The 12,246-nt window shown below is 38.9% G+C and overlaps 1 protein-coding gene across 2 annotated transcripts in view; it reads right to left on the bottom strand.

Annotated features, from left to right (window-relative positions):
* Positions 1–12,246, bottom strand: part of PCSK5 (proprotein convertase subtilisin/kexin type 5) — a 357,644-nt gene that overhangs the window by 135,284 nt on the left and 210,114 nt on the right. For both annotated transcript variants that reach the window (XM_020787785.3, XM_020787784.3), the window contains exons 11-12: positions 2,625–2,742; positions 2,087–2,296 (exon numbers count right to left, since the gene is read on the bottom strand). In XM_020787785.3, coding sequence (XP_020643444.3) covers positions 2,087–2,296; positions 2,625–2,742 — 328 coding nt within the window. The remainder of the gene's footprint in view (positions 1–2,086; positions 2,297–2,624; positions 2,743–12,246) is intronic.

Genomic DNA, 12,246 nt, shown 5'->3' with positions numbered 1-12,246 from the left:
AATCTGGATTATTTACAACCATGAACTGTCAAGGAAGGTTGGAGACATCGCTTTAGAGGAGAATCACTGCTTCTGGAAGCTTCCAAATACTTTTTGAGTCAGATTTTCTGGTGATGTCCAGAGGTCACAAAACCAAGCAGGGGTTCCACATCCCCCCACTCAAAGTGTTCCCCCTCCCTGCCCTAAATAGATATGCCATAAATGCTGAAAACAGAATCTCTATCAAGGAAAAACAGTAAAGAAACCCTGTTCCTTAATGTGTCTGAAACAACTGAAGTAAAATAAGAGTGTCTGGGCAAAGCTGCTAGAACCTATTAATGACCTCTAAAAAATTTCTGTCCGACCTTATGTCTGGGCAGTAAGATCACAATCCCTATTACAACTTCTTCCCAAGTGGGACATCTAAGAGTAAATAAAAGTACAATTTTCAAAATATTACCATTCCACCTAATCGCCTACTCAGGCATGAACTAGGCATTCAGATGATCTGGAGCATCATATTAATGACTATTAGTCATTATGGCTATATATTATTTATAAAAGTGGAAGAAAAATGTAAGAAAGAAACAGCAATTCCTGAGTGACATGAACAGGATTATACTATTGCTCTAATGTTCTCTTTGTGATGTAATTGACCATTATTGGAAGAAAATTTGGGGATATATAATCTTACACAGTGGGGTTCTTAAAGTATATCTTCAGATTATGTCTGGGGACCATATAATTTTTTTTTTTTAAAAAAAACAGTGCTCATGTAGCTTTACAATCTAGCACAAAAACATTACACAGAGGTATACTGGTCATCTTGGAGAAGTCACAGTCGAGAACAGTAAGAATTCATTGGCCAGCTGAAAATGAAGATTTCTTCCATTCTCTAGAAACTGTATGATCTAATGCCTACATGAACTATTTTGTTTCTCATGAGATTAAATTACTCTGTAAACATTAACCTTCCAGATGTTCTAATGTTTCCTGGCTTCAAGCAACTGTTCTTTTCCTATTTATTCAAGTTTTACAGGGTTTGGCTGAATCATCATAATAGATCAGGAGACAGGAGATTACTAGGTACCTCTGGGTACATGTTTCAACAAATCATATTTTTCTAAAGGGATATTTATGAAGATGAGAAGGAGAGAGTGGGAGCCTCCTACATCTTGGTAGTAAAGGTGCTTATTAACATTCTCCAAATCAGCATTAGAAATCTGACATTATCTGACTGCATGCAATTCATTCTCCTACAATTTTCCATGCATATTACATTCACCACATGAATAGAGAGATTGGTCAGTATTACTCCATTTACAATAAAAGAGATTACTTATCATCTTATGACTAAAAGGTTGTACATATTCTTATCTGAAGAGTAAGGTATAAACTATTTTAATTGATTCCTGAGTCACATGCTTGGACTGGCCCTAGAAAAAAAACTTTTAAAAAGTTCTTGACATTTCCAACAGAGCTATTCTTTATCAGAAGTCAGGCCAGATAGACAATATCACAAACGACACTCATGATAGGATACATGACAGGAACAGTTCTGAAATCCTCAGGGCAGAAAGGCCAGGTTATGTCAGCTTATTGGGCTATGCCACAATTCTTTTTAGGTAGGATAAATGTAACAATACGTATCATTCAAAGTCACTGCTCTGTCAATCACCTTTCTGAGAGATACTGACCCTGTTTCACTTCTTCTATATCCTACAGTGATGCCACATTTTAATCTTAGAATCTTGGAACTGCAGAGTTTGAAGGGACCCTATGAATCTTTGAGTCCAGAGCTTGTCAAGAAGGCACAGTGGGGAATTGAACTCCCAACCTCTAGCTCTACAGCCAGATACCTAAACCACCGAGCTATCTAGCAATTAAGAAACAGTCAAAATCTAGTGTAGCCAGTAGCAAAGATTACGGGATGATTCTAGCCTCAGCTGATATTCATAATGGCAGCAGATTCAATTTCCACACCATTTTTTCACTTTCATGAAAAGACATATTTTGAAGCAATGTCTCCACTCATGTTTATTTAAACTGCATTACAGCCTTGGGAGTGAACACTGATCAGCCTGAAAAGTGAATAGAAATATGGTACCTGTTTGCCAATAGTTGAGATCTTGTTCCAGAAGGTGAAGTCAAATAAATTGCCAGGTCACCCCTCCGGGGATGTGTGATAGTGATGCGCACAACAACATGCTCCAGATAGATTACATGGTGATTGGCATTATCTGCACAGCCTGTAGCCTTGTATATTGAGCGAACACCATTATCTGCTCCATTACGAATATTATCTGGTCGTATTGTTCTGTTTCAAAACATCAAATACCACCATGGTCTCCATTAATGATTTAATAGATATGCATATGCCACCTCAAGACAGGAAGCAGAATAGAAACATCTATTCATTAATTTAAGATTGAAATTGTAATTAACATATAAGAACATGAAACAAGAGATACGGGATGTATGCAGAACATTTTTCCCTTAATGATCTAAGCCTTGTCTTTCTGCATACATGCAATGAGGTGGGGTACTTAAAAACAGGAATTAACTGACTCTTGCTGGGATCCTTCCACACATGAGTTACCACGTACTGCATAAATATATCAACAAATGCCTTCAAGAAGCATTACTTGATTTGCCGATCTGTATTCTCAACACACACATGCTGAGGAGGTACTGTGGTCCACTTTTCTGCTTCCATCACCATAGCTTCAGCATCCATCAGTCCAAAGCCATACAAGTGGCTAACTGCAAAATATAAATGAAATTGCCACCATGAAAAAAAAATAGCTCTTTCCTGTTTCACAGAACACAGTAGCTTTCCATATAGTATATTTCTGTCCTCTTCAAGCCTTCGCTGAGAATAACAGCTATATTTGACCAAGTTATCTGATCTACAACATCTTGTTTTAGTGTTAAATGACAAGGCCAGATATGGGTTTGATTCACACATCCAAACTGGATTTATTTTACACCGATGTATGAGAATATAAGCACAAGCACATTAATGAAGGCCATGGGCCATTAGTTTGTAAGACCCGTGCAGGATTGATGATAGGATGTCTCAATAGAATATCTTGGTAGCCATTTATTCATTGTCATATGTTAGAATGTACTTACTGACTGACTGACTGACTGACCGCCCCATTAGTGGACTATTCTGGGTGCTTCACAACAAGCAAAATAATAGATAGATAACAAAAGGACATAATAGCACATAACAGCAAAGCATGGACTCTGAGATATAGCTGTGGTGCCTCCAGGAACTGTATTAGTCAGACAAAAAAGTAGAGATAAAATTAAAAAAACAAAGTCTGCCAGCAAGCATAGAATGTGAAAAAAATCAAACTACAGTTTCTGAACATGGTTGCATGACTGCTTAGTGCCTACACTTTAATATGGCTTAGTTTATAGTATGGCAGTTGTACATAGAGTATATGGGGTGTTTCCCATATTCCTGTGCCACCCACTGATACGTCTGGCAGTACTAAGACTTAAAATTTCTATGAAGTTATGGTCAACATGTTGAAAAGAGCTAGAGGACACATGCCAGAACTATGGTATCCTAATTGATATTGGCCAGTTCTGCTTATCTTGGCCCAATCCTTAGTTAAAGCTTAAAAAATAAGTGCATGAAGAATATAAGACATTAAGTGCAACTGAATATGCATTAGTCAAGAATATATGAAAGTTATAATGCAGGCTACAGTGGCAGAAGCCTGATTTCTGTTCATATAAACAGTTTTCTTTCTATTACCTAATAAAGTGCAATGTACAGTGACCATGCTATACAAATAAATAGAATTATTTTGCAACTCAGAATTAAGGAAATTTTGTAATTTGAATTAGAAATGCCTCTTCATGCAGTGTCCTCACTTGACTGCTGTCTTCAAAGGATGGGCACAACAAACAACCTCCACAATGGCAAACATTTTTGTCCAGTAGAAGACTTGCTACTTAGAAAGTCTGATTATTTATTTTTGAAAAACAGCTTACCACTCAAGGTTACACCGTCTATGTTAATTTCCCATGACTGAAATTATTATTAATGTTTCAAAATTGTGTGTGTGTGTGTGATTATGATGATGATGACTGAGTAGAAGTAAGAGAAAGCCTGCCATTTTAAAAATGTATATACCCAATAAGTAATTTTCCCCCAACCAAATCAAAGCAGCCTGACATTCAGCGGTGCTTTAAAGACTTCCAAGTGGAAACATTCCAGACAACTGATATTGGGTTGTCTGCAGCGCTTACACTTCAAAGTCCATGATCAAATGGGTTTGGCCAGCAGCTGCAGGTACTGAGACAAACCCATCATTTTCATAGACTAAATAATAACAATGTGAGAAGACATTACAAAGCTGATAAAAGTAGCTGATCCTCTTCATCTTGAAAGAAAAATACATTTATCCACTTTTCCCACACCATTCAAAACTCACCCATCTATTTAAATATAAATTAGTACTGCTGCTATTGCTTTGCATGACATTAACCAATCTAAGTGCTTCTGGGAGTACTATAAAGAATCACTTAGCCAGCATTAAACGGCACTAGGCATAATCCACAGGCACAACATTAGAGCTGAAATGATTTCATTTCTTTTTGGGGAAGATAATGAGCAGGGCATATTTTTGAATAGATCGGTAGTTGCAAAAGACCATCTGAGTAAGCACCGCCTTTCCATTTTCCACTGTCAACAATGCACATCCTACTCCCTTCCCTTTGCTAAGTAACCTCCAATGAGTCAGGTATATTTTCAGATTGCTGGCCATCATCAACATACAACAGAAAGGGATCTCATTGCAACACAAATACCAAGAAAACGTGTAGTGGGCATGCATCTATCACTATAATTTTTCACAGACATTTGGTTGCCTTGCCATTAATCTTGACTGTCTGGTTGGAGTGCAAATAGGTGATCTCGGTATTTTATAAAAAAAGAATAGTCATTGACTTCAAAAACTCATAAAGTCCATCTTAATGCGTACTGTCATTTGAAAAAGCATTGAATAGCTTGTGATATAATTCCCAACTGCTATGAACAGATTTTCTTTCACTGAAGACATATGATCAACCAACTAAATAAGAGCTCTCTGAAAAATCTGCCCATATTAAATATGTCCTCTACCACATATATTTTAGTCATTTCTGTCCAAATAGAGATGCCATATTTCTTAACTGGCCACATTTTATCCAGCTAAATGATCTATCAGAAATTGGAATGAAGTGTCAGGAGTTTGTTGGCTGGGAAACTGTTCCAGGAAGAGGATAGCCAAGGAAGGGAAGCAAAAGAAATTGCATGGAGGGAGTGGCTTTGTACAGGAAAAAGAAGAGAAACTGAAACGTCATATTGAACAGCACCAAAGACTCCTAAAAGGGTGAAACCAGCTTCTTTCTACCCAGTCCCTCAGCCCACCCATCACGTCTCATGTTCCCACAAGGACAATGGAGGGAAAAGGGATGAAACCCGCACAGATTCCGTTTACAGCATAGCAGTAGTAGCAAAGCATAGTCCACCCATTCTTTCAGTCCTGCACCATATGCTATGGCATGTCATGCTGCTCTATTAGTTCTGCAGGAGAGGTTTTGTAAACTTATAGCCCAGGCTTTTCTGGTGATTCACAAGGTAACAGGCTCACAACTAGTTACCACTATGAAGACTGTCATGAAGAGGATTCCATTTGTATAGATATATGCTCTCTTTCTCTCTCCTTGTTCTCACAGACCTATCTGCTTCCCTGCAATATTCCCAAAACCACTACTAATGATGAGCATGTGAAAACCACAGTGAACATAACGTTCTTTGACTACCAATTTATCAAAAATGATAGAATGATTTGAATACGAATCCAAGGCAGACCTTTCAACATCACAGTAATCCAGGTTTATGCACCAACCACTGATGCTGAAGAGGCTGAAACTGACCAATTCTATGAAGACCTACAACACCTTTTAAAACTGACACCAAAGAAAGGTGTTCTTCTCATTCTAGGGGATTGGAATGCTAAAGTAGAGAGTCAAGAGGTAAAAGGAACAACAGGTAAGTTTGGCCTTGGAGTTCAGAATGAAGCAGGGCAAAGGCTAATAAAGTTCTGTTAAGAGAACAAGCTGGTCATCACAAACACTCTTTTCCAACAACACAAGAGGTGACTCTACAAATGGACATGACCAAATGGGCAATACCAAAATCAGATTGATTATATTCTCTGCAGCCAAAGATGGAGAAGCTCTATACAGTCAGCAAAAACAAGACCTGGAGCTGATTGTGGCTCTGATCATCAGCTTCTTATAGTAAAACCCAAGCTTAAACTGAAGAAAGTAAGAAAAACCACTGGGCTAGTGAGGTATAATCTAAACCAAATCCCTTATGAATACACAGTGGAAGTGAACAACAGATTTAAGGTACAAGATTTGGTGGACAGAGTGCCTGAAGAACTATGGATGGAGGCTCATAACATTGTACAGGAGGCAGCAACAAAAACCATCCCAAAGAAAAGGAAATGCAAGAAAGCAAAGTGGCTGTCCAACGAGGCCTTACAAATAGCAGAGAGAAGGGAAACAAAATGCAAGGGAGATAGGGAAAGTTACAGAAAATTGAATGCGGACTTCGAAAGAATAGCAAGCAGAGACAAGAGGGCCTTCTTAAATGAACAATGCAAAGATATAGAGGAAAACAATAGAAAGAGAAAAACCAGAGATCTGTTCAAGAAAATTGTAGATATGAAAGGAAGCTTTTGTGCAAAGATGGACATGATAAAAAATAGTAGGGACCTTACAGAATCAGAAGACATCAAGAAGAGGTGGCAAGAATACATAGAGGAACTAGACCAGAAATATCTGGACAACCCAGATAGTGTGGCTGCTGACCTTGAGCCAGACATCCTGGAGAGTGAAGTCAAGTGGGCCTTAGAAAGCATGACTAACAACAAGATAAGTGGAGGTGCTACACTCAATATGCCAGCAAGTTTGGAAAACTCAGCAGTGGGCAGAGGATTGGAAAAGATCAGCCTACATCCCAATCCCAAAGAAGGGCAGTGCAAAAGAATGTTCCAACTACCGTACAATTGCACTCATTTCACACACTAGCAAGGTTATGCTCAAATCCTACAAGGTAGGCTTCAGCAGTATGTGGACCAAGAACTTCCAGAAGTACAAGCTGGATTTCGAAGGGGCAGAGGTACTAGAGACCAAATTGCTAACATGCGCAATGTTATGGAGAAAGCCAGAGAGTTTCAGAAAAACATCTACATTGACTACGCAAAAGCCTTTGATTGTGTGGAACACAGCAAACCATGGCAAGTTCTTAAAGAAATGGGAGTGCCTGACTACCTTATCCATCTCCTAAAAATGTATATGTGGGACAGGAAGCAACAGTTAGAATTGGATATGGAACAACTGATTGGTTCAAAATTGGGAAAGGAATACAACAAGACTGTATATTGTCCCCCTACTTATTTAACTTATATGCAGAATACATCATGCGAAAGGCTGGACTGGATGAATCCCAAACTGGAATTAAGATTGCTGGAAGAAATATAAACAACCTCAGATATGCAGAGGATACCATTCTGATGGCAGAAAGTGAGGAAGAATTAAAGAATCTCTTAATGAGGGTGAAAGAGGAGAGCGCAAAAAATGGTCTGAAGTTCAACAGAAAAAAAAACTAAGATCATGGCCACTGGTCCCATCACCTCCTGGCAAATAGAAGTGGAAGATATGGAGGCGGTGATAGATTTTACTTTCTTGGGCACCCTGATCACTGCAGATAGTGAGAGCAGCCCCGAAATTAAAAGACACCTGCTTCTTGGGAGGAAAGTGATGACAAACCTAGACAGCATCTTAAAAAGCAGAGACATCATCTTGCTGACAAAGGCCCACATAGTCAAAGCTATGGTTTTTCCAGTAGTGATGTATGGAAGTGAGAGCAGGACCGTAAAGAAGGCTGACCACCGAAGAATTGATGCTTTTGAATTGTGGTGCTGGAGGAGGCTCTTGAGAGTCCCCTGAACTGCAAGGAGAACAAACCTATCCATTTTGAAGGAAATCAGCCCTGAATGTTCACTGGAAGGACAGATCCTGAAGCTGAGGCTCCAATACTTTGGCCATGTCATGAGAAGAGAAGACTCCCTGGAAAAGACCCTGATGTTGGGAAAGTGTGAAGGCAAGAGGAGATGACAGAAGACAAGATGGTTGGTCAGTGTCACTGAAGCTACCAACATGAATTTGACCAAACTCCGAGAGGCAGTGGAAGACAGGAGGGCCTGGCATGCTCTGGTCCATGGGGTCACGAAGAGTTGGACACGACTAAACGATTAAACAACAAAAATTTGTTTCCAAGAAATGGTCTGACAAAGATGGATCTCAAATTTACTAAAGTCCCTTTTATTGGTGGTGCAGCAGCCTGGCTGGCCCCATTGTCTGGCATGGTGGTCCCATGTGGTGGCCAGGAAGGATTCTCATGTCTGTCGGGAGGTGATGTGGGTCGGGGAAGGGGTGTGTGTGAGACAGAATCAACTGCTTATACTTTGTCGTTATGTTTTGGGGGGCATAGGAGTTTTGCATGGATTTTGAATTATATGGGGGTCCAGGGCCCCAACTCCAGCGTTGTTGAAGAGAGAAGTGCATATAATTTTGATCCCTTTGAGAGAGGAAAGGAATTTGTTTTCTTAAGCATTTTCTATGACAGTGAACAACTACAGCTGTTTAAAAACACTGTGTGAGCTCCAGTAGCAGGTAGAGAAAGAAATAGAAATAAGGCATGCAGAGCTTACTATAATGTATTAAACTTTTCATGATAATTCAAAATCAGCATGGGATTATGATTACTAAATTAAGCTGAACTGGGGTGGGTGGGAAGCCAACAACTGCGACATCATAGCTTCCTGAGCTGAAAAAATAATTGGGATTCATTTAGTTGATGGATATTTAATGTGCACTACTGTACTGAATGCTCATTCCTCTAGTGGCACGGTACTTCAAGCAAAGATAAAAAGCTTCAGTATTCTACAGTCATGGGGACCAATGGCTACATTTCTACCACTTTCCATTTCTGACTTGAAATCAGGAGGAGTAACTGTTCTGAGACTCCGCTGTTACCATGAAAACAAGTGAAGTAGTCCACTGAAAAGGCATTTTGACCCACTTTTGAGTGCCAGCTTTCACTGACTCTTTGTGGAGCAAGAAACTCCTTCAGGTTTTGCTATTTTCTTCCTCTTATTTCCATTTTCAAAAGGAACAGGTTCCCACTTCCCTCCCAGAATTTACCTATCCTTCAAATATCCTCATGCTGTGCTTCAATTTGTTTTATAACACAGAATTAAGCATGTTTACTGGGAGAGCATGGATAAGATGGTGGCCATAGTCCATTGTAGAAGTCTTCTTTGTTTCTCATTTACACCTTGCTATGAAATTGTTGTGGAAGAGATATGTTTCAGCCAATGAGAGAATGATAGTACATTTCCACATGGGATTCATTCTGATCTGAGTAATTCATTCTATAAAACACAGTCCTTTAGTTGCTATTTCTGGCTACAGCTGAGGACAACAGTGAAATACTAAACTAAATATTGCCACGTGCAACAGTAAAATACTGTTCTATTCTTGCCAGCAGCAACATACAAACTCTCCCCCCCCCCCAATGTATCAAGCTCCAAAGTTGGATGCTGGTTATTTAATCTAAATCATTTGCTTTTCCTTCATCCAAAACTAACAGGAGATTTAAAAAGATTTTACTGTTTATTGGAACCATTTGCTCAGTTTACGTTGCCAAAATAATTTACTTAAAGCTATTCATTTTATTTAGGGCAAAGTTGATTCCTCAACAGTAAACGCCATTTTATCTCTCTTCCAGTTCCAACAGGAGAATATTTATAACGATTTTGTAAGGTCACATCAACTTCCTGATATCCCTTCATTTGTGACTTTAAGCAGGTTGGGGTGTATGTGTGTAGAATCCTATAAGATGAGCTATTGACTTATAGTGCATAGATAATAAAATGAGCTTTAAAAAATGGAACTACTGAACAACTGTATACAGATACTGCAATGTATCAAAGGTCCTACTCATTTCCATTTGACAACTATTGTATGATACAATTGAACAAACTGCAGGAATTACTCTTCCTCTGGCACAAAATTTTAAAAGGCATTTGAAGTCTTTATGATTTACATATAACAATATGTCCTTAGACTTTATGCCATATTTACATGAAGTCTAAGATCCCAAGTAATGTGATAACACATTTTTGACTAATCAGTATTTTCCTCCTGAAAAGCCATAGGACATACTTACATATATACTTTTCTACTTATGCTAGCCAGATAAAAATGTAAAGCAGTAATGACGTAAGAGCAGACAAATTAATTCTGACCATACATATTCAGATCTGTCCTTCAAACATTCCTCTCCTGGGAGACACAAAGAAAATTTGAATTCCAACCTCTTGGCTCAACAGTCACCTCTGTAAAATTAACTTGTCTAAAGTCACCACAATGTTAACCAAAAGCAAAGGATTACCTTTTTAAAAAATGACAGTAAGACCTTGAACTACTTCACTACTCCTACTTTCCCCATACAGTGGTGCCTTGCATAACGGGCGCCCCATTTAACGACGAATCCGCATAGCGACAATGTTTTTGCGATCGCTTTTGCGTTTGCATAACGATGTTTCCTATGGGGAAAAATCGCTTTGCGATGATCGGTAAGCTGTTTCGCTTACCGGTTTTCTCATAGTGATGTTTTCCCCCAGCTGATTGGCGGTTCCAAAATGGCTGCCGGGTAAAACAGGGATGGATTCCTTGCTTACCGGGCAGATAAAATGGCCGCCATATGGAGGATTTTCGCTTAAATGTTAAGTTTTGAGCCCATAGGAACGCATTGAAGGGGTTTCAATGCATTCCTATGGGCTTTTTAATTTCGCATAGCAACGAATCCGTATAGCGACAATTTTTGCTGCACGGATTATCGTCGCTATGCGGGGCACCACTGTATTGGTCTTTTTACCCACGCTCCTCTTTTGTCTGCTAAGGCATGAAGTTTGCCTCCATCAGAAAGGGAAAATATCTGATTAATTTTTAAAAATTGAAACAATATTTTCAGGTGACAAACTAGCAACCCTAACTTTGCCTCAAATCATCAAACAGTATAACATCTGTTCAGTTTGCTGAGAAGTGCTGACAACAATATTAATAATGTGCTGTAAAACTGATTTCACCTTATGTGACTCAAGATCTTATAAAGTAGCTTGAAGTAATTTCTGGTGGTACCAAGGGACTCTTTCTGGGAGCACTGAATGACTATGCAGCTTGCTCAAGACTGCACAGGTGGCAGAGCAGGCAAGGCCCTCTCCTGAGAGACACGGGGGGGAATCTGCACTTCAACTCCTTGGCTCAAGAGATGGGTACTCCAACGTACCAACACTTGCTGTCCCCCCCAGTAATGCCACAAGGAATAAATCAAAACAACATAGCATGGAATCCAATTAAGTCCTGTTGCTGGCAGAAATGCCTCCATGAAGGGACCCTCTGAAATATGGGGGGTTGGGGGATGAGACCAGATGGGTGACAAAAAAAAAGAAAAGAAAACCCTATCACACAATGAGACTACTGCTTTTACAACACTGGAATCTTTCCACTGTAACAGAAATAAAATAAATGAGAATTCAGAAAACAGTTAAATTATTCAATGGTTTCTTGGTCAAACATGATTTATTTATTTAAAATATTTTTACCCCGCCTTTCTCCTTAAAAGGACTCAAGGCAGCAAACCTAGCATGCTGGAACTTCATATCTTGTCTTTGTGATGTACTTTTTCTAAAATCTATTATAGAAACTATCTAACCCACTCAAAGAACTCTAGTTGTAACTTTCTCTCTCTCTCTCTAAATATTTCCTTCTCAAATTAATGCATTATTATTTCAATGTGTAGCAATTGCAGTATATATTATACTTCAAATGTATCAATGACATAAATATTTATGATTTATTTAATTAATTATTCAACTTCTATACCACTTATCTGGCTACCAAGGCCACTTTGGGCAGTTCATAACACAAAACAGACAACACTCTAAAAGGCACTAAACATAATAACTATACAAAAAACCAAAATTAAACTTACTGGGCCACATACACGCAGACACACAAACATCAAAATAACTAAAACAAATTTAAAATGGCAAGGTGGTGGAGCAGATAATATAAGCGCTGAAAACCCCCTGCATTATAATGATGTGATATGCAGGAAAGCCTATC

Source organism: Pogona vitticeps, chromosome 2 (genome assembly GCF_051106095.1).
Source record: "Pogona vitticeps strain Pit_001003342236 chromosome 2, PviZW2.1, whole genome shotgun sequence".
Classification (NCBI taxonomy): domain Eukaryota; kingdom Metazoa; phylum Chordata; class Lepidosauria; order Squamata; family Agamidae; genus Pogona; species Pogona vitticeps.
The sequence above is the reverse complement of the archived record's forward strand: the minus strand, read 5'-3'. Positions and strand labels throughout refer to the sequence as shown.